At 37.5% G+C, this 24,179-nt stretch overlaps 1 protein-coding gene across 1 annotated transcript in view; it reads right to left on the bottom strand.

Moving 5' to 3' along the window:
- Nucleotides 1-24,179, bottom strand: part of LOC150064146 (uncharacterized) — a 107,535-nt gene that overhangs the window by 7,056 nt on the left and 76,300 nt on the right. Inside the window, exons 8-10 of the mRNA XM_090331106.1 lie at nucleotides 7,198-7,355; nucleotides 6,077-6,119; nucleotides 4,268-4,454 (exon numbers count right to left, since the gene is read on the bottom strand). Of these exons, the coding sequence (XP_090187232.1) occupies nucleotides 4,268-4,454; nucleotides 6,077-6,119; nucleotides 7,198-7,355 (388 nt within the window). The remainder of the gene's footprint in view (nucleotides 1-4,267; nucleotides 4,455-6,076; nucleotides 6,120-7,197; nucleotides 7,356-24,179) is intronic.

The following is a 24,179-nucleotide window of genomic DNA, read 5'->3' as shown; positions in this document are numbered from 1 at the left end:
GAGAAACTACTCATAATATATGCATGAAGTAAGCAAAGCAGATCATCTGAATGTTCAAATATTTATTGCAGCATTCATCAGTCATTTCATGTAGTTCCCATTAGAATAAGCTGTTTCTGATACAAATGATTCCTTAGAAAAGTCAAAGATAGCCATTGTGAGATAAAATACAAAGTGATAATTTAACAGTGCGGAACAGAGTGGTCTGTTTATATGGGACTATCTTGGAGAGGGGATACCTAGATAGACATTGGAGGCAACTTGTACTGAAAGTTTAGTAGGTATGCAAAATTTTGAGAACAGTAACACAGACAAAGATACAGGAAGTGGTTCAATAGTTGGCTTTGCTAAGACAATAGATTATCCATTGTGTGTGTGGAGTGCAGGATGCTTTCACCTAGCTGAAGAAATTAAAGACAGGTTTTGGAGCTGTTGGGCAGAGATCATGTATCTCCTAAGATTAGTTCGGAAGCAACCATGTAAGGTTCTAGGAAGAGGTTTTCAGTGAGAAAGAGTTGTTTCCTTCCCCCTTACTTGTCAATCATTTCTTTTTGTATTTCAGATTTAAATTCTGTTTTCACCATGAATAAACCAGAAGGTCGATTATTTCATTGCACAAAGAAGCTGCTTCTAAATAACTTACCTTTGGGGTTCTTTTAAAAATGAAAAGCACCTGCAAGTAAAACACGCAGCAGAGTAACCAACCATACAAAAGCCTTTTTCAATAAATGACTAGTGGATGCTTTATTCACTCATATTTCCAGGCTGTTTAATCATAGCAATCTACAGACAGCTCTGTAAGTAGGCCGTCCCTACCAAATAGAGCCTCACTTGACCTTTAGGAATGAGAGAAGCCATCTAATCATTACTATTTTTAACTCTTGGAATCAGAAGCAGTCTCTGAACCCTAGGGGTTTGGAAGTACTTTATTAACATTTCTGTTCAGAGAAATCTGTGAATTCAGTCTTAAACATCTCCTTTCTATCTATGGAAAGAGTATCTTGAGATTCAGCTTAATTGATCTAACAATTAAGAGATCAGATTTTTGTAATGATACTCTATAATAAGAGTCCTAGTCATCTGAAGCACTGGCATACTGCTTTCCATAGTGGTTGAACGAGTTTGCACTCCCACCAACAGTGTAGTAGTGATCCCTCCTGGCCACATCCCCTCCAGCATCTGTTGTTATTCCTTTTCCTGATCCTGGCCATTCTAACTGGAGTGAGGTGGAATCTTAGAGTTGTTTTGATTTGCATTTCTTTTATGACCAGAGATGTTGAGCATTTCTTCAGGTGTCTATAGGCCATTTTTGTTTCTTCTTCAGAGAAGACTCTCTTTAAGTCTTTGGCCCATTTTTTAATGTGAAGGTTGTTACTTTGGAGATTAGTTTTGGAGTGATTCAATTTTTTGAGCTGTTGATATATTTTAGATATGAGGCCTTGGTCTGTTTTTTGGTTGGTGAAGATCTTCTCCCACTCTGTAGGCTTCCTAATTAATTTACTAGCTATGTCGTTTGCCATACAAAAGCTCCGCAGTTTAATGCAGTCCCACTTATCCAGCCTTTCTCTTATTTGCTGTGATTCTTGGTCCTTATTAAGAAAGTTTCGACCTGTGGCAAGAAGGCTTAGTGTATCTCCTATTCCTTCTTGCAAAGTTTTCAGTGTGTCAGCTTTTACCTCCAGGTCTTTGATACATTTGGAGTTAATTCTAGTGCAGGGTGACAAAGAAGGATCCAACTTTAGTTTTCTGCAGGTGCTTAACAGTTCTGCCAGCACAACTATGACCCAGCAATTCCACTACTTGGCATTTACCCAACCATCCCAAAACTAGGGCATACTAAATCCACTACCACAACAATGTTCATTGCAGCATTATTCACCATAGCAAAAATATGGAACCAACCTAGACATCCCTCAGTTGATGAGTGGATCAACAAGTTGTGCTATTTGTACACAATGGAATTCTATGCTGCTGTCAGAAAAAACGACATCGCCCCATTTGTTAGGAAATGGAAAGTCTTAGAAAAAAATCATATTAAGTGAAATAAACCAGACTCAAAGGAAATTAGGCTCAATGGTTTCCCTCATTTGTCATAATCAGTAGAAACCATGGGCTCTACTAGCAGAAATCTGCAATAGAGCAAAACCTTGGTACATAAGGCCATATAGTATGAAGCTAATTGAAAAGACCTCCAGGATATTGAAACAAAAGCCATATAATGAATGATTGTTGTGCTTAATGTACTAGGTTATCTCTCATCTCTTTTGCTGTCCCTTGGTTATCTCATATTGTTATAGTATCTCACTTTGTTATCTGATATATTGGATTTATTTGTATTTGCTTATTTGAAATTGGATAGGGAAGGGGGGAAAACCAAGACGGGGACAGGTGGAGGGAAGGGTAATGGGGACCAAGACATGTGAAAGGGTATCAATATATGTGAATTAATGCACCTTCTATCTGGCAAATATCATGTAACCCTTTTATTAATTACAATAAAAAATATAAAATTAAAAAAAAGAGTCCTAGTCAATGGCAACTTTGGAGGTTAAAATATGTGTCTTGATTTTTATCCTGACAGCAGTTGGCTTTCATCGGTGATGTAAGATGTGTAGGAACAGCTTGTTCTCTAAGTGCTTGGGGATAATGTCTTACTTTTCCTAGTTGTATGATAATCTGGGTCACATTTTAGAATGAAAGCATGGTTGAATAAGGGATAGTAATTGATTGCTCATGCTGAGCAAAAAGAAATGGACCCTTAAATGACTCTAGTTTTTTATCTCCAGTGAACTTCTGAAAGTCCAATTGTCTTTTGGCTTCCTACCTTTCATGTCTGCCTAGGTCAATGGAATATAAGCATTAATAACTAAAATAGAAATTAGGTGGGTCATATTTCAGGATGATTACTATTGTGATTAAAGATCATTCATATAGCCAAAAATTCAAAGTTAAATCTGGTATTAGTGTTTCATGCCTGTACTCAGGAGGCTGAGTCTCAACAAATCCTAGAGTTGAGCCTTAGAGAATAGTCTGTGAGATTCTGTCTCCATAATCACCAGCAAAATGCAATGCTGGAAGGGTGGCTCAATGTATGGAACAACAATGAAAAAATAAGCATGGGGCCCTGAGTTCAAAGTTCAGTATTTCCAAACCATCCCCCCCAAAAAAGACAAAAACAAACAAAAAAAACACCCAAGACTAGAAAATTCAGTTGTAATGAAGACAACAACAGTAATTTATCAGTAAAGAATTATAAGAAAGTAAATGTGTTTTGTGGAATTTAATAAAATAGATACATAGGAACTACATACAACTTGGTGAATATGCATAATATATGATAAATATAAACAAATACCTGAGTTATTTTTATTCATAAACATTATGTTTAGAACTACAGGCATTTTAACAGCAATGACTCAGTAAATCTTCACAACAATTCTGTAAAATAGATAGATGGTATTTTGATTTTATAAAAGAAAAAAGTAAATTTTAGAAAGCTAGAAATAGCAAATGTTATTCTTTTGTTATTCACTTGTCTGTCCCGGTAGAGATTCTATGAGAGAGTAATAGAATTAGTACTTTAGAATATGATTGGCATTGACTTTGAATGGCACCCATGACCAAAGAGATGAAAGAATTTATTTTTTATTGCTAGGCAGCAGGAGTGAAGGGTAAGGCTCCCTTTGAGAATCAAATCTTAGTTTTCTCGCTTACTTTATTGCTTACTATATGTCATGTTCAGACTTTGCAGCCAGCTTTGTTTGTAGGGCCCCGTGATTGTGAGGCAAGCACTCTACCACTTGAACCATGTTTCCATCCTCTTCTGGTCTTATTTTCCAGGTAGGATATTGCTTTTATGCACAAATAAGTCTGGGCTGTCATTGTCCTACTTGAGCTTTCCCATATTTCTCAGGATGACAAACATGTGCTATTGCATCCCAGAGCTGAGATAATGGGTGCAAGCTACCATCCTCAACCATTGGTTGAGATGGAATTTTTGCTACATTTTATGCCCAGATTGACTTTGAAGTGTGATTTCCTAATCTCCCACTCCCAAGTAAATAAGATCACAAACTAGAGCCACCACTCCCAGCTCTGTAAACAGCTTTCTAATTTGTATCTGGGGAGTATTAATAGGATCGTTTCTTCAGAGAACTCATAAGCTAATTTAGGGAAAACACACAGTTTCCAGGGAACGCTCAGTCAAGCTAAAAGGGCATTCCTATTGGTGCTGTCTTCTGTAATTTCAAACAAAGCCTTTCCTTACCTGAGGCCTGGGTGGAACGAATGCTGGCATAGAAATACAAGCAGCCATCCTTAAGAATGCAATAGTGTTGGACCCATTCCTCTGTGCTTCTGTCCAGTTGGTGCAGAAGGCCCAGACACTCTGGATTTTTGATTGCCAAGGGTGGGAGGTTGCTGTTGTGAGTAGTGACATCTTCCCAGACATGGTTCTGCAGGTGGAACACAGAGAGACCACCTGAGTGATCACCCTGAACCAAATGCCTCCATTCCCAGAGCCAGGGACACTCACACTGCTTGTCTTTAGGGAGGTCATTGCCATCACGGTTTTATTTCTTGGATAATTTATGGCAAAGCTGTGACTGAGTAACCAGAAAACTCAAATCTATCCATCATCCATACAAAACCCTCATCCCTTTTGATGTCTATCTACATCCCTTCTTTTTGACTTCTATTATACTCTGAAAACAAATCAAAAGAACATCAGCCCAAGAAGAGGAGATGAGGTATAGAAATGAAATGGAAATAGGCTGCTCAGTAGCCTATTTTTAATGCCCCCATTTATAGAAATGCTGGCCTGAAATGCTCTTTCATTCACCACAGAGATTGTCCTCCTTGGTCTGGTCCTGGTATGTCCACCGTGACTAATAGCAACCCTTGGTTCATGCTTTTCTTTATCAGGAACTCCCACTTGGGTAAAGGAATAAGTTAAACGCACCAGACCCGCTCACGCCTGAGGCTCTCAAGGTCAGTGATGTGGAAGACTGATGATAGATGGAGATCCTGTAACCCGGAGGGCAGCCCTCAGTCCAAAAGCCTGGGAGAGAGGCTTTTTCTGAGAACTCTGACCTGAGTCTGGGGACACTGCTTTATCTCTTCATCAGAGCACTCTGCTTGTGCTGGCCAGTTATTCTTCTTCCTTCACTTTTATTTTGTTGTTGTTGTTGTTTTTGCATCTTAATATGACAGTGCAAAAGCTTTCCAGAATGCAAAGCTTTCTGTATCATTATTATTATCATTATTATTATTTATCATTATTACTATTATTTGCTGTGAACTAGAAGCCTGCTGGGAGTTTGGTGTTCATTCTTTTTTTTTAAACTTTTTACCATTGTTGCAGACATTCTGAGTACATTTGTCAAATAGATACCTTCTTAAAAATACCCAGGTTCATTAGGGTGATGCACTGGAAAGATGGATGAGTGCATTGAGTGATATGTTCTAGGAAAAATGAAGCAAGTCTTGCTGGTTGTCATGTGGTGATGCTGGTGATTGTTCTGAAAGGGCAGTTATGAAGCAACGTGCATTCCTGCTCAGGCAACATGAATTTTCCCTAATGTATGCAAAATAAATGGTTCAGAGCTATCATTTGGAAGGGACAGCATTGGTGAGAATGTCTCCATACAACATGCATATGAACATAAGGACATGAGTATATGAATATGAGTACAGAAGATTCATTTTCTAATAAATGGCTTGGCGAACAGCACCAGGTCAGGATAGCTGAGATGCAGATCTTATGTATAGGACTCAAACCCAGCATTATTGGCATGTTCTTTGGGAGTCACTGGACTGCTCTGTGTGTAGCAGAATCTCCACCCAAGTTGTGACTCCCTATGGTGTTTTTCTGGGGGTTATGGCATTCAAACCCCAGACAATAAAAAGGAACAGCAGGAAGGAAGCTTCCCTATAGGATCTGAGGAAAACCCCTATTGACTTAAAATCATTTTTCTCAGCTTTTAGAATAGATCTAAAATGTACTAGAGTGGACCGAATGACATGTAATGTGGTCCTGCACAAAATGAAGGCAGGAAAAGCACCAGGAAGAGCTTACCTGGCGGATGGGATGGGATGCTTTGTCCATTGCCTCAAGCCACCTGAAAAAAAAAAAGTGAAAGGAGGAGGAAAAGAAGATTGGAGAAGGCGTCACTTTGAGGGGCTTGTTCTTGTTACACCATATCCAGGAGTTCATTTCACTTAGCCTCATCCTAGATGGCTATATGCACATAGATTTTAATTTAGCAGTTCTTTAACTTCAGTTTTCAATTGATTCATTGAGTTGGCCCACGATCCCATTTCCTTAGAAATTAATGAGGACAGATTATGGAGGCTAATGATCAAAGATTATAGGGTATTTTCTTCCTTCATTTGGGTTACATGCTCACAAAACAACTGGATTAATTCATACACATTGTGTGTGTGTGTGTGTGTGTGTGTGTGTGTGTGTGTGTGTGTAGCAACTTTAGGGAATGCCAGATATGAAGTGTAGCAGTGTTTAAATTTTTTTTTCCAGTCCTGGGCCTGAGCTCAGGGCCTGAGCACTGTCCTTGGACTTTCTCAAGGCTAGAGCTCTACCACTTGAGCCTCAGCACCACTTCCGGCTTTTTTCTATGTATGTGGTATCGAGGAATCGAACCCAGGTCTTCATGCACGCTAGGCAAGCACTTTAACCACTAGGCCAGACTCCCGGCCCACAGTGTTTAAATTTTGAAAAATAAATTTGCTGTCCCTTGGTTATCTCATATTGTTACAGTATCTCACTTTGTTATCTGATATATCGGATATATTTGTATTTGGTTATTTGAAATTGGATAGGGAAGGGGGGAAAACAAGATGGGGAGTGGGGGGGGAGGGGAATGGGGACCAAGACATGTGAAAGGGTATCAATGTATGTGAATCAATGCACCTTCTATCTGGCAAATAACCCTTTTATTAATTACAATAAAAATATCAAAAAAAAGAAAAGATAAAGATTGTTTTGGAAACAAAACAATACTGAAAGAATAATGAAGACATAAACTTCTCCTGAAGGACAGACAAGTAATTCATGGATTTAGGTTACAGATTGTTGTACCGTTTCCTACTTCAAATTTCAAGAATCTATTAGAGTTGCTATGGACAAACATTCCCCACTCCTGAAAGCAAAACTGGCAAGGAAAAAGAGGAATTAATTACCTTTTCATTTCTTGGTTTGAGGTTGCACAGAGGCAAAACATTCTACTTCCAGACTGAGGAACACAGTTAAACACAAATGGCTTTCCCAAGCTGTTATCAATGCTAACTTCTGCTCCTTCTAATTTTACTGCTTCTAGAGGTGGCCATTTTCCTTCATCCTGTAATTAATAAGGGAGATGTTCAGTCTTGCATCAAAACTAACCAGATAAAAGAGAAAATCAGAGAAGAAAATTCCTACAATTACTGTTTTCAATTGCTAGTGATTTGGTTGCTAAAAAGAATTTTTGTAGATTATGTTATCCTTGATCTAATCCATGTAACTCCAAAGTTCCCAACCATACTATATTATTTTCTCACACCACTTTTGGATAGCCTTTACTAATATGTTTTATTTATGTTAACCTGAATTTTTGTTTTTGGTGGGTCATGGGGCTTGAACTCTGGGCTTGGGTGCTCGCTGTCTCTGAGCTCTTCAGCTCAAGGCTACTTCCCTACTCCTAAGCCACAGCCCCACTTCCCATTTTTTAATGATTAATTAGAGATAAGAGTCTCAGGCTCTTTAGTGTCTGGGTTGGCTTTAAGAGAGATCCTCAGATCTCAGCTTCTTGAGTAGCTAGGATTGCAGGTGTGAGCCACTGAGCCCGGCTACCTGAAATATTTGCAATGATTTTTCCCCCAGTTTTCCATAATAAAAAGAGCACCAAAAGAAATTGATACTATGAAATATACATTATTGTTAGTGATATAATCTTTCTAATCATATCTACAGTTACATGTAGGTAATTCCATATTTACTGGGTTTTTGTGCTTCTTCTAAATTCTTTGCATCTGCTAATGAACTTATTTTCACCAAAGCTTACAACGTACCATTATCTTTATCATTTCCATTTTATACATCAGAAAAAGATAGCTTGAGCAAATACACTTTCTGAAAAGCACTGTAGTTGTGCATACCATATAAAATAAAACTAATTGAATAGGCAAAACATTTCTCTATCATTTACTTTACACTTATTTCTAAAAGTTATCCCTCAATTGTTTATCTTTTTTTTCTTAATTTTATTTTATTGTCAGGGTTTACAGATACACTCATTAGGTAGTGAGTGCATTACTTCTTGCACACCGATACCCCTTCTCATGTTTTGGTCTCCATTTCCCCCCCCACCCTCTCCCAATCATCTTGTTTTCCCCCTTCCCTTTCCTATTTCAAATAAACAAATAAACATATATACAATATACCAGCTAACAAAGCCAGACACAGTAACCACATGAGAAGAATAAAGAGAAAAGAAATAGCATAGTACATTAAGAACAACAATCACAAAGATGGGCTTATCTTTTCTGTAAATCATCTGAGAAAATTTGTGTACCACAAAGCCATTTGCTGTGCATGTGGTAAATTCCTAGGATTAGAAAATACTTATTGTAATTCAGTTACAGAATTTTTACATTAACTACAAAAAATTCCTTTCAGTCAATATGCAGTGCTTTGATATCGTGTTCCCCATCACAGACAACCAATGATTATATTTTGTGTCTTTATCCATTTCTAATTCCTCCACAATTCATATAAATGCAGTCAAATCCTATGTAGTTTTTATGTGACTGAATTCTTTGACTTCATGCAATATCTTCACGTTTCTTGTATAATTTAGTACTTATCAGTGCTTCATTATTTTCAAGACTGAATTGTATTCTGTTCTATGGATATTTCACACTGTGTTTATCTGTGAAGAAGATGGTGGGTATTTTTTCCTTAGCTTTGGACCATTTGGAATAATGGTTGTGTGGACATTTGTGTACATGTCTTTGATATATACTCTGATTTCTTGTAGATTGCTAAGATGGAAATTCCTGGGTCATATGGTAAGTTTATTTTCAACTTTAGAAGTAACTGCTGAACTGCTTTCCAAAATGGCACTACCAATTTACAATCTGAGTTTTCCAGAGTTTCCATACCCTCACATTTGAAAGTGGGAATGTTGTTTTATTTGGAAATGGCCATACTAGTATGTGTATAGTGGTATCTCATTATGGTTTTTCATTTGTATTTTTCTAGTAGTAGCTAATGAGTAGTGTCATGTAGCTTATTCACTATTGAAATGTATTCTTTGTGAAATGTCTCCTTGGAGAACTTCTATCAGATATTTACACCATGAAAAAAATATTTCAGAAACCAAATAATAAGTGAAAAATTACAAAAAAATAATCTTTGTACTGTGCATATAATATGGCCTGTAAAAAGTTCCTATTGGATAACATGGCTTTATTTGAATTTTGAAAAATTTCAGAATCTTTAGTTTTGGCCTTTTGAATTTAATGGGCTCAATTATTTGCCTGATGTCACATATGGTGTACATTTGTGCATATGTTTTTCATTAACTGATGTCTTTAGATTAGAGATTTTAATTTTACTTACTGAATTCCTTCAAGATACCAATGAGCAACTGTTCCCCAAAATATACATAGGCTTATGCTTGCATGTACTCAGGCACAAGGCAAAAAATACCTTATGAACAGAGAAGATATCCTTCAACTAAAAATTCTGTCATAGTTTTATGGCATTCTCATAGGCATTACCTTCTGTAATGTTAACAATGTAAACATTTTCTAAAAGAAGACAATGAAGTTCAAGGAAATGTACATGCAGAGACAAATGGAAAACTTAAGCCTGATCTTCCAGCTCTGTCTTCCCACAGCACATGTATAAATGCCTGGGTTCTTGAGTCACTGGAATTTGTGTGACTGCTGTCTTTTGATACCAGCAGTTGGCAGCTGTGATATTCAACATTCAGGAAACACAGTACCTCCTGATACCATTTGCTTTCCTGGAATTAACACAGAGATTAGGAACTTCAGTCTGTTTTAATAAACATCAGAGAGGTATTGAATCTCACAATAATTATGTATAGCTGATAATAAGATACTAAAAATCAGAAGAATAATAGCTCTTTAACTGTTTTCATAAAAATAAAGATATGAAAGCTGGGCATGGTGGCTCATGCCTGTAATCCTAGCTACTCAGGAGGCTGAGATTTGAGGATCAAGGTTCAAAGCCAGCCCGGGCACAAAAGAACCTGAGACTTGTATCTATAATTAACCAGTAGAAAACTGGAAATGGGGATTTGCTCAAGGGTAGGGCAGTAGCCTTGGGCTGAAGAGCCCAGGGAGAGTGCCCAGGCTGAGTTCAAGTCCCATGACCCCCACAAAAAAAATAGCAATAAATAAATAAATCATTAAATAAATAAAGATATCACATACTTACACAGAGGGACTAATTATTTATATAGTTCCCCAGGAACTTTTTGAATGATGTTAAATAATAGTATAATAAATAATGATGGAGTTTTTATTCTGATGTGGTGACAGTTGTACTTATTTGCTATGTGCAAATGATGTCATATAGAAGGGCTATTAACTAGATAAGATATGTTGGTCTCAGTATCCTTGATATTAACTCACTATATAACTGCTAGTATTCTCCCATATTTTTAACATATATATATATATATGTGTGTATGTTTATTAGCTTTCAATAGAAAGGAGTTGTTCTCTAAAATAGTTTATGAAAACTGCGTTTTGATCAATGTCACTGCTTTCAATGTTCTCACCTACCCCTCCCCTTACTAATCTCTATTTTAGCTTATGTCTTGAATAATTTGCAATTCAATAAAGCAGTTTATGTGTACCATGCATCTTGATCTGTATCACCACTTGAATATCTTCCCTTCCCCACTTGCTCCATTCCTTTACATTTCTCAGTTTTGTGGTATAGTCAATGAATTATTGCTTGCATTCCACACCCATTCCCTTCATTCTTCTTTTTTTTTGCCATTCCTGGGCCTTGAACTCAGGACCAGAGCACTCTCCTTTGGCTTTCTCAAGGCTAGAGCTCTACCACTGAATCACAACACAATTTCTGGCTTATACTATGTATATGTGCTACCGAGGAATCAAACCTGGGTCTTCGTGCATGCTAGGTAAGCACTCTACCGCTAGGCCAAACTCCTGGCCCCCTTCATTCTTCTATCCCTCTGCTTTTGGCCCCACCTCCATTCTTGCAAATAACCATTTCCCAGTAATTATGTTGTTGGGCTTTGATTTCGTCTTTTTAAAGAATTATTCTATTTGCACCCTCCATAGTCTTTTACACTTCTGTGAATTCATTTGTAACTCCTTGCTTACTATCAGTGTGATTACTTGTAGACTGATCAGCATACTTTAGCTATCACAAAAGAAGGACTCCTTACAACCTGTGTTTCTCTCAGTCTGAGTTATTTGGGCTAATATGAAATCTTCAAGTCTTCTGATTCATCATGAATGGTACAATAACATTCTTTCTGATGGATGAGAAATCCATTGTGTGTGTGTGTGTGTGTGTGTGTGTGTGTGTGTGTCTGTGTGTCTGTGTGTCTGTGTGTGTGTATATCATATTTTCTCAATCTATTCTTCTGTTAAGAGGTATCTGGTTAATTCCATATCTTGGCTATGGTAAATAATACTGCAATGAATATGGCTGTGCTGGTAGTTTTATTGTAGCCTTCTTTGTTTTCGGTTGGATAAAGTCTTAGGAGTAGAATTGCTTGCTGATCATAGTATAGCCCTATGTTTAGTGTTTGAAGAGTCTCTGAATTGCTTTCCCGAGAGTTTGAGCAAGGTTACATTCCTGCCAACGGTGTACATGCCAAGTAACTGTGATTGTTAATTTTCTTGATAATGATCATTCTAACTGAGGTGAGGTGGAATCTCAGTGTGGTTTAATATTACTTCATGTGTTGTAGCAAAATTCAAAGTTTACTCACATGACTACTATCATACAACCAAGAATTGTACCTGAAATAACTTAGTAGGCTCTTTCACCTCTCCTTAAGTTACATGCATGTGAGAACAAATGACGTCTGGTTTTTGGTTTTCATTATGGCCCAGATTCCATTTTTCAGTAATATTACTACTGTCTTTGCTCGTGAACCTGATGTGGCCTTGGAAACAGCTGCAGAAAGCCTTGGTCACAGAGCTTGTGCAGCAGGTGTGGGCATTCTTGCTTCTGTGCTTACTCATCTTACTGTTTCCTAAGATTCACTAGTCCAAATCCTTTTTAATTCCATGTTGAGATCCAGGGGTGGGAAAAGAGTTTTCATTTGTACTACATTTACTACTGTAGCCACTATGGTTCCACATGTTTTCTGGAGATAAAGGAACAAGAAATTCTGTTCTACTGTCATTTACTATTTTTTTAAACTACTGCTGTAAGCAAAATTCAATCCCTTAGTTTGGCAATGATCCTTAAATTTTTTCTGTTTGGTTCCCTCTGTACAGTTCTGCCAAAAACTCCTCTATATCAGTGCTGAGAACAATGAATTCTGGTTTCCCCACAACTGTATATTCTTCTTTACAAGGCACAAAAAGAAATCTCTAACTGCATTTTCTATTCTGAGCTAATTCATAGGTTCAGCTGTTTCATGTGTTCAGGATTGATTAAAATAGCAGGGATACAAAAGAAATTTAACAAGGAATTGTTTAGTGATGTCCACAAGCTATAGGTTGAGAATAAAGAAATTTGAGCTTTTTATGCCTTGAATAATGTTAATATTGTTTATCAGATTGGAAATAGTATTTCTACAGACATATTTGCAAAGGTCAGACTTCTCAGAAAAAGGAAATATTAAACAACAATAATCAGCTCAGAGTGAAAACACTTCTAAAATAAATAATTTCTACAGAAGAAAAGATAAACAAGGACAGTTTTGTCTTTCTACAACATTCTTCTCACTAAAATAAATTACCTACAGATACTTTTTAACTATTTGCTTTAGCCCAAATTTGAGTTGGTCATGCTATTTGTGTGTGTGTGTGTGTGTGTGTGTGTGTGTGTGTGTGTGTGTGTGGTTGCTAGCTTCATAGTCTAGGAAAAGGGAAGAGGCTGGAACACCATAGCGCTAAATTTAATTTTACCTGGGGATGTAGCCATGAATATCCACACACTCAGGAGTCCAGAAAGAGCTAATTCTCAATGAAAATAAAATAGAGTCAAGATAACTCGGAGGGGGGAAAATGCCCTAAAGCAAAACACCAAATAAAGGGAACATGAAACATAACTAAAGAGGATTTTTTATATAAAGTTGTAGCAAAATTGGTGAATTACTGTCCCATATAGCCTTATTAATGAATCAGGAACCATTTATCATGGGGACTTGTATCCCTCCTTCTCCATTAGTCAATGGTTTCTGACCACATCACAGATGATGGGACCAGGGGAGATGAAAACTTGCATAACTAAGAAAGAAGGAAAGAAGCAAGAGCACTTTCACTGGAGTGACCTTTGCTATCTTTGTCCTGTGACTAAACAAAAATTTGGTCTTTACAAGCCTCTCACAGCATCACTTACTTAGGTTTATTTATGCATGCATGTATATATTCCTGCACTTATTTATTTACTTTTTTTATACATACTTTCTTTATCTCCACTTTCGGGAGGCAAATAAGGGATGTGAGAATCAGTTTCTTGTTCATGACCAACAGTGGATTCCTTGTCAAGGATCCATGAGTTTGAAAATTCTGTTTCATTTTTCCTTTGTAATCAAAGAAAGAAAATTTAAGATGGACAAAAATGTATTGCCCCTAAAGTCGCAACAAATTTCTAATTCGAATAGAAGAATACAAATAAAGTATTCCCTATTTACATAGGGTATGGCACATCAGAAAGATGCCTGGTTTCCATACAACAGACAAAGGTCTCATATCTAAAACATCTCAATAGCTAAAAAAAATTGAATCACTCCCAAACTAATCTCCGAAGAAACAAACATCCCATTAAAAGATGGGCCAAAGACTTAAAGAGAGTCTTCTCTGAAGAAGAAATAAGAATGGCCTATAGACACATAAAGAAATACTCAACATCTCTGGCCATAAAAGAAATGCAAATCAAAACAACTCTAAGATTCCACCTCACTCCAGTTAGAATGGCCAAGATCAAGAAAACTAATAACAACAGATGCTGGAGGGGATGTGGCCAGGAGGGATCACTACTACATTGTTGGTGGGAGTGCAAACTGGTTCTACCATTATGGAAAGCAGTATGGCAGTTTCTCAAAAGACTACAAATAGAACCCCCCTATGAACCAGCAATTCCACTACTTGGTATTTACCCAATAGTCCAGAATCAAGGACATACTAAATCCACTAGCACAATGATGTTCATTGCAGCAATATTTACCATAGCAAAGATATGGAACCAACCCAGATGCCCCTCAGTTGATGATTGGATCAACAAGATGTGGTATTTATACACAATGGAATTCTATGCTGCTGTCAGAAAAAACGACATCACCATATTTTTAAGGAAATGGAAAGCCTTAGAAAAAATCATATTGTGAAGTAAGCCAGACTCAAAGGAACATAGGCTCAATGGTTTCCCTCATTTGTCATAATCAGTAGAAACCTTGGGCTCTACTGACAGAGATTTACAATAGAACAAAACCTAGATACATAAGGCCATATAGTATGATGCTAAATGAAAGGACCTCTAGGATATAGAAACAAAAGCCATATAATGAGTGGTTGTTGTCCTTAATGTAATGTGCTATCTCTCATCTATTTTGTTGTGCCTTAGTTATCTCATATTGCTACAGTATTTTACTTTGTTATCTGATATAGTGTATATATGCTTATTTGGTTATTTGAAATCAGATAGGGAAGGGGGGAAAACAAGATGAGGGGTGGGGTGGAGGGAGGGAAATGGGGACCAAGACATGAGAAAGTGTATCAATGTTTGTGAAGTAATGCCCCTTCTATCTGGTGAATATAATGTAATCCTTCTATTAATTACAATTTAAAAATATATGAAAAAATATGCCTGGTTTGAATTAGTGGCATCAACAGGGTAACTGGCTGCAAACATGGAATTTCATATGTCTTTTTTTCAACTTGTGTGGGAAATCATTTTTCAGAAGTGATAAATACATGCTGGCCGAACCATGTTGTTTCCTGGCACCAAGTGACTCTGGGTTCCAGGAAACATTGGCAGCTCTCAAACCAAAGGAGTTTGTCTGCACTGGACCAACCAGGATGCTGCGAGCAGCCAGAGACAGGCTTCCACTGGAATGTGAGCCAAGGGAAGGGGCTACCAGTGGTATTAAAGCTTGGACTACCTGAGATCTACATCTCTGAAGAAAAATTTTTGGTCTCCATCACATGGCTCATTTGTCACCATTTTTGCTTGGCTCCATAACTACCCCTTAGAAGATAACTCCTACCTCCTAGCACTTTTATCCTAAAAAAAGACTGCGGAATGGAGACACAATCACGACCTTGTTGACTCTCACAACGTTCTGCATCTTTAATCTGTTTTAAGTGAGGTCCTGAGAGGTTTCTCTCTGAAATCAGGAGCAGTAGTTCTCTCTTGTATTCAGAGGACATCTTTGAAGAAGCCCAGTGAATGTCTGAGGCAGATTGTCCTGAACCATTTACCAACAGTTGATCTCTATGCCTTCAGGGTTCACACAGTATCAGCGCTAATCCATCCCTCCATGTTTTGTGTCGGGAAGCCTCAATTGCATCACCAACTTTACACTTCATGGCCATAATTAACCAAAAATATAAACAAGAAGTACTGTGATATCATGAAAATCAATCTGGTAACCAAGTGACCAATGAGCAGGTGAGAAATACAGAGGGGATGTGCTGCACAGAGGAGTCATTCACAACCTGACTGGAATAAAGCTGGATGCTGTAAGATTCTGTCATATCACTAAGAAGGACATAAAATAAAGATTGTAAATCATCTTTGAGATTTCCCATTTAATGTTTTTGGAACCCAGCTGGCTATGGGGAAATGAAGCACTGAAATCCCAGAAAGTGAAACTGAGTAAGAAGGGGGCTATTGTGCTATTTACCTGTAGGCAGAGATAGGTTAGTTGAATGTGAATCTTATTTCTACTATGCCTCAGTTTTCTTATTATAAAATGGCATTGCTATAAGGATTACATAAAATGTTCAGAACACCATCTAACACTTCATAAGTGATATTTAAACCCTGGCTTCTATTTTTACAGAGAATCTGATGAAAGTGAAGAGTGAGAATCTAGGAAAGCAATTAACCAAGAATATTTAATATAAGTAGTAGGGAGACTATTTAAAGTAAGTTCATTATAGCTGTTTTTTTCCCTCTAAGAATTAAAGATTGTGTGAACAAGCTTAATTTCTGAATTTCAGTGCCTTAATTTGTAAAACAAAGAAAGGTAACAACATCTTCCTTCCTGAAAATGGATGAGCCATGTAGGTCAAGTGTTTGGCACACAACAGCTTTTCAGAGAAGGCAGTTTCTTTCCCTATCAGTTTAAGTGTAAATTAAGCATCACCACAATTGCACTGAGAGCCAGAGAAGCTGTGTCAGAAAATATCCTCCTCTAGAGCCAGGCACAGTTAGATTGGGAGTGAAACTGTGCTATGGCCAGACTAAAGTGAGAGTGAGATGGAGGGAGAGGGGGGCAAGAATAGAGGCTGGCAATTTGACTTTTCTATCTTGGAAAGGAGATGTAAAGACCTGAGTGGTCAATTTCTATACCTGGATTTCTGTAATTCAAGTAACAGAGCCCTCCTCTACATGAAGGAAATATGGAAGGTTCAGCACGTGTCTGAAAACTTGTAGATTTTTTCTTACCAGGCCTTTACTTCCATCTCTCCCTTCCTAAGCTGAGAGTTTAGGTTGTCTTTCCCATCTCTTGAAAGCGCTATCTCCACTCCTCCTACCCCTATGCCTGGACTGGAGCAAGATGGGCTTTAGTAGGTATCTTTCCATTTGCTCCCTTTATTGACAGTGTCTCTATTGTGTGTCAGAGAGTTATGGGGCACTCCAGTTCTACCTGGCCTTTGGTCTTTGGCTGATACCCTAGTGAAGACTTTCTCATCTTCTCACTGCTTAAAAATTTTTCTTGTTGTTGGGGATTGAACCAATTTCTTACATACAATATGCAAATGCTCTGCCACTGAGCTTCCAAGTACGTATCAGCTCCCTTTCCTGATGATGTTCTTAGTTCCTTAAAGTTGTCTGTTATTGTGTCCCTTATAATGAATGAAGTGACCGGGTCTTTTGTGAGGGAGTTTTCCAGCTCCTATGGGGTGGATGTCTGCCTGTACAGTTGATGCTTTAATTACTACTCACTATCTCAGAACAGAAAAAAAAAAAGATGCTTCTCTCTTTTCTTATCTTACCACTGTTTTCACCTTGTGAAGTACGTTGATAGTCTGAAAAAGGAAAATTGTGTCTTTTTTTTGAACAGCCTCATCATATATTTCTCTCATAGTACATTCCCCCAAAGCCCTTTGTATCTCATGCTTATGTCCCAGTAAGCTTAGCCAAACTTCTCCAATGAGATCTGTGCCCACAGTTCCAAATTTGTTCTTTCTTAGATACTAATTTTCTGCCTTGAGGTATCTTTTAGATTTTACTTTTTATATTTTTCATCATAGTCTTTCATCATTGGTTAGTAATTCCTTGTATTAAATTTCCTCTGCTTAAATTATTATTATTATTATTATTATTATATTACTATTATTATTTGCCAGTAGTGGGGCTTGAACTCTGGGTCTGGATGCTGTCCCTGAGCTTTTCAGCTCAAGGCTACTGCCCTACCCCTTGGATTGGGTGCAGCCTGTGAGCTCTTCAGTTCAAGGCTACTTCCCTGCTGTTGAGCCACAGTGCCTCCTCTGGTTTTCTAGTGCTTAATTGGAGATAAGAGTCTCACAGACTAGTGCCTCCTGAGTAGCTAGGATTACAGGTGTGAACCACTGTGCCCAGTTCTGTTTAAATTATTTTGTGTGACATTTAACTGTCTGTGGCACCTACTATTAGTTCACAATTATTCTAAATTTTGCTGTAGAGGTATGTTTTAGACATGATTAATATTTAAGTAGGTAGACCAGGAAATTAGCTTCCCAGTTCAGATGGATTTCACCTAGTCAATTAAAGGCCTTAAAAAAAGAGTGTGCACAAGCAGGAAAAATCAAGAAAATGATCTCCTTTGCAATAGCCCTCAAAAGAATAAAATACTTAGGAATTAACCTAATCAAACACATAAAGGAATTATTTAAAGAAAACTATAAAAGCCTGAAGAAAGACATTAAAGAGGATACTAGGAAATGGAAAGACCTCCAATGCTCATGGATAGGGAGAATTAACATTGTAAAAATGCTCACATCTCCAAAACTGATCTAGAATTTCAATGAAATACCCATCAAAATCCCAAGGATATTCTTTACTGAAATACAAGAACCAATCTAAAACTTCATATGGAACAACAAAAACCTAGAATAGCAAAAGCAGTTCTAGGCAAAAAAAAAAAAAAACAATGAAGGTGGTATCCCAGATTTTAAACTCTGCTATAGAGCCATAATAACAAAAACAGCATGGTCTTGGCACAAAAAACAGACCTGAAAATCAATAGAACACAATAGAAGAGATCTAGAAATAAAGCCACATACTTATTTACAGTAAGCTGATATTTGACAAAAGAGCCAAAGATACACTGTGGATGGAACAAAGCCTCTTCAATTATTGGTGCTGGAGATAACTTGGCAGCCACAAGGAGAAAACTAAAGATGGATCCCAGCTTGTCACCATGCATGAACTTTAACTCAAAATGGATCAAAGACCTCAGTGTCAGACTTGAACTCTGAAACTACTACAAGACAAAGTAGGGGAGACACTGGAACTCATAGACACAGGCAAAAACTTCTTAAACAGAGTCCCAGGATCACAACTGATTGGAGAGAGACTCGACAAATGGGACTACCTAAAAATAAAAAAGCTTCTGCACAGACAAAGACATAGCTACTAAAACACAAAGGCAGCCAACCAACTGGGAAAAGATATTTACCAGCAATACATCAGACAAAGACTTAATATCCAATATATACAGGGTATTTAAGAAACTAATCCCTCCCCAAATCCAACAAGCGAATCACTAAATGGGCAAGAGAACTAAAGGGAGACTTCTCAGAGGAAGAGGTAAAAATGGCAAAGAAACATATGAGAAAATGCTCATCATCCATGGCCATAAAGCCTATGCAAATAAAAACAACCCTATGATACCACCTTACCCCTATCAGAATGGCCAAGATTCTGAATTCAGACAACAGTAAGTGGTGACAAGGATGTGGAAAAAGAGAATCCCGACTGCACTGCCGGTGGGAGTGTAAAATGGTATAACCACTCTGGAAAGCAGTCTGGAGATACCTCATAAAACTAAACAAAGACCTTCCCTATCACCCAGCCATACTATTCCTAGGCAACTACCCTGAAAAAGATGACCCAGGAATATGATAAAGATACCTGCACACCCATGTTCACAGATGCACTATTTATAATATCTGAGAGATGGAAACAACCTAGATGCACCATTACAGATGAATGGATCAAAAAAAAATGTGGTACCAATATATAGTGACTACCACACAAGATAAAATGATGACATTTGCTAGGAAATGGATGGAACTAGAACAAATCATGTTGAAGGAGATAAGCCAAGACCAAAGAGGCAAAGGCTGCAAGGTCTCTCTGATCCAAGGGTGTTAGATCTAAACAATGCAAGGGTAATGAGAGGACAGAAAGAACGAATGAGAAAAAGGCAACAACGAATTCCCTAGCACAGGGAGGAAATGTACACAATGCCTGATCCATAAGAAATGGTTTCATTCTCAATATTCAAAGAGTTAAAACTTTGATTCTATGTAACATTTATATGTTTTGTAGACTAGAAGAATAAAAATATGATTGCTATATTAGCTAAGTATAACTATGTGACAGCTCTATAAAGTGTAACCACTTAGTCTCAATAAAGAACAAAAAAGAAATTTAATCACTTTACTCATGTAACCGTAACCCCTCTCTACATCATCTTCACAATAACATTTAAATTTAAAAAAGATTGAGATCTCTAAAAGAAAAAATTATGCCCTCAGGCTCCCTCTAGGAACTCAGCCTTGAGCTTCAGTGCCACCTCTTCTCTGGGTTTCCCCAGACTGTGTACCCTTAAAATGTCTCCCTCTGTTTCTACTCATGCATGCATGCAAGGGCTCACACATGTGTGCATGCACACACACATATTTCACAATACCAAATACACACACACCACAATGCACACATCACACTTCTGATACACTAATCATTGTGTTAGTTGTTTTCTTGTGATATTCCATGTAGAACCTAGAATCCGTGCATGCTAGACAATGGTTCTGCCACTGAGCCACACCAAAGACCCATACTGCTATTCTGTCTTCTGAATAAAATGGAGAATGTATAGAATGGAGAACAGAACAGAGAGTCGAATGGAGAAAATATCCCAAATCAATACTTTTTGTTTCCCAATCCCTTTTATAATATGCCTATCAAATCTCATGAATACTTTTCATTCTTTCAGGATGACAGAGATATAGTTTGTCTTTTCAGCTCAAAACCCTCTTATAATTAATGTTGCTATGTCTTCTCCTTCATTCACATCTTAACCAACCTTCAAGGTTGCCTTCTAGATTTCTCTATTCCCATCACAGCCTCTGTCTTCTTACAAAGTCTGCCTGTACCTACAGACTCAGTTGCTGAATTACAGTGCCTTGTATGCATCTTCTTAGTAAGATTTTTTAAATTGAATACTTAATTGTACAGCAGGCATGGTGCTATGCACTACTTCTCAAGTTGGCTTCTGAATAGGATATATGATGAGTGATGATGCTAAGGATAATTTGTTTTTTGAGTGCCAGTTACCTGACAGATATTTTAGTGTTACATTATTTTCAGGATTTTGAAATATAAAGTGCACTCCATATTTTCTAGATGAGGAAACTGGGACAGTGTATTTTATCTATATTGTGCGATTAGCACAGTTTAGGGTCGAGCAAGAATTCAACTCAGAATCACCCCAAGATCTCCTTTCTTTTCATTTTTTTTACTAGATCATGGGTATTGTTCCCAGAAATGTTTGTGAAATGAAAGGACCAGTGGAGTGAGAGCCTATATGAATGTTTAATTTTAGTTTTTAAATTAACACTTGTAAAAAATGCCTGCTATATAGAATTTACCAAGTTTAACGTTTTAGGGGCAGCCATCACTCTCATCTACCCTTAGAACCCACTTCCCTTTCTGGAGGTGAAAACTCTGTACTCATAAATAACTCACCATTCCTCAGCTCCAGGCCCTGGACACCACCATTCTGCTTTCCATCTCTATACATTTGAGTGTGTAAGCTTCTGATCCAGTGGACTCATACAGTATTTATACTCTTGTAGCTAGCTTAGTTCACTGGCATAACACTTTCTAGGAATATCTATAGATATTCTATGTTGCACATTGTGCTGGAATTTTCTTCCTTTTAAGACTAATGATATTCACCCATACACATGTATGTGTATATATATATAAAACCATATATATGTATGGCTATGTACATAATGTTCATATATAATCTTTCGTTACTTCTCTGTCAATTAACATTTAGTTTAGTCCCATCTTTTGGCTATTATGAACAATACTACAATGAATATGGGTGCACAAAAAACTTTTCAAGTCCCTGTTTTCATTTTGTCAAATCCATACTGTTATTGTATAGTAATTTTATGCTGGATTTTTAAGAAGAACTGTTATCCTTCATTTCACAGAGACTGTACCATTGTCTGTTCCAAACATCAGATCCCAGTTTTTCCTCATTCTTTCTAATATTTCCAGAATAGTAACAGTTATTCTACTGGATGTGAATTTATATCTTTGTGGCATTGATTTTCATCTCCCTAATGATAAGTGACACTTGAATATCTTTTCATGTGCTTATCAGCAATATTATACATCTTCTTTACAGAATTTCTACTCAGTTCCTTTGCTCAGTTTTTATTCATGTGGCTTTTAAAATTTATTGTTACTAAACAAGTAACTATTATTTATGTTCTCATTATTTAAAATATATATGAATTATAGAATGGGTAATTCAAGTTAATTAACATGTATTATCTCACCTATTACATTCATAGAGGGAATATTTAAAGCATAGTGTTTAAGTAATTCTTTTAATTTAGTTACCTTTTCTGGAATTTTTTTCCATAAAACACTTTATGTATGGGTACACATACTCACCTAACAGTCACCACATCCTTGACTTATTTGTTTCTTGGAGGAGCCAAATGAGGTTAGAAAACTAGGGTATTGCTTATTGTTCTTAAGAGAGACAAGAAAGCTCATGTTACTCTCTTCCCATCAAAAATAGGTATGTAAACAAGAATAGATAGAAAAAAGGATATGAGCTAAATTCCTATAAGATTTCTTTGTAAATACCCTAGGTTCCGTAGATTTCTTTGTAAATATAAAATTGTATAATTGTTTATTAGTTTGGTATTTCCATTAAATGGTAGATCCCTCCCCATCCAACCTGCCTAAAATGAGAGAGGCTAGCAACCTGTAAAACTCCAGAGAGTAAAAGAAAGAGCAGTACACACCTGTCTTTATAGTAGTTGCTTTGTCATGCCCAAAGAACTTTCAGGGCATTTCTAACCAATGTCTTTTTGACTAATCTCAAGAAATCTTCTGAATGGCTCAAATATTTGAGAACAAGGAAATATTTCCTATGCAGTAATGACTTTTGAATTCTATTTGGCTTTGTCTCTAGTGAAGACTGGCACAAAAGCCAAATAATTCTTTGGGTCTTGATTCTTCTTTATATTCTGAAAGGTGTGCTTTAATTCTACCATTATCCTGGCAAAATTATGAAACCACCTATTCTTAGGGTTACATTATAAATATCTTACAAACCAGAAAATGGAAATAAGTGAAAATAATTTGACCAAGAAAACACCAAGGGGGTTGGGGGGAGGATAAGAAATAGGTGATAAAATCAGGGTATGAACCAAGGGTTACATAGCCACATCTGACTACGACTCTGAAATGAGGATTGTTTTTTTGTTTTTTTATTTTTTTGCCAGTCCTGGGCTTGAGCTCAGGACCTGAGCCCTGTCCTTGGACTTTCTCAAGGCTAGAGCTCTACCACTTGAGCCTCAGCACCACTTCCGGCTTTTCTATATATGTGGTACCAAGGAATTGAGCCCGGGTCTTCATGCATGCTAGGCAAGCACTTTAACCACTAGGCCAAACTCCCGGCCCTGAAATGAGGATTGTTTGATAAAAGACAGATGCATTTACATTGGCCCTTGTGGCCAGCAACAATATTATCACCATTACAATGGTGAGGAAAATCTCCAAGATACTCCTTGAAGTGCTCAGCTTGACTTAGGGAATCAGAAGCATGGCTAGGATATGGATTTTAGTCTTTGCCACCCAGGGCTAGTACTTTTAATCAATGGCTATTTCATCTGGGTCTGACAGACCCTATAGACATAAGCACCTTCTGAGAAGGACTATGTCTTTCCCTTCCCAGATCCAGATAGCGGAGAAGAGTTGGGACTTGAGGACATGATCTGTTAAGCACACAGTAATTAGGCTGACAACCATGAAGGGGCCCAAACTCTTGGTGTCCTTCATGAAGATTTCTTATGAGCTAAGTTTTTGATGTCTGATGGTTTTTGTTGTTGTTTTTGTTGGTTGTAGGACTTGAACTCTAGGCCTGGGCGCTGTCCCTGAGCTCAAGGCTACCATCCTACCACTTGAGCCACAGCTCCACTTCCAGTTTTCTAGTGGTTAATTGGAGATAAGAGTCTTACGGTCTTTAGAGCCTGCGCTGACTTTGAACTGTGATCCTCAAATCTCAACCTCATGAGTAGCTAGGATTACAGGAGTGAGCCACCTTGTCCCACTTGTGGTGTTTTTTTGTTGATGGTGGTGGTTAATAGATAATATGTTCATTAGTTAGTATAAAAGTAAATCTTCTTGATTTTGTTTCCAGTGATTTCTATGGGTGAAGGCCATCTATTGGTTTTGACTTCCTCGGTGACCCACTAAATGCCTGGGCTCTGTGGGACTTGATATACAGGACAGAATGCCATTGGAGGAC

Source organism: Megascapheus bottae, chromosome 4, assembly GCF_031878675.1.
Source record: "Megascapheus bottae isolate mThoBot1 chromosome 4, mThoBot2.hap1, whole genome shotgun sequence".
Lineage (NCBI taxonomy): Eukaryota > Metazoa > Chordata > Mammalia > Rodentia > Geomyidae > Megascapheus > Megascapheus bottae.
Note: the sequence above shows the minus strand (reverse complement) of the source record. Positions and strands in the feature narration are given on the sequence as shown.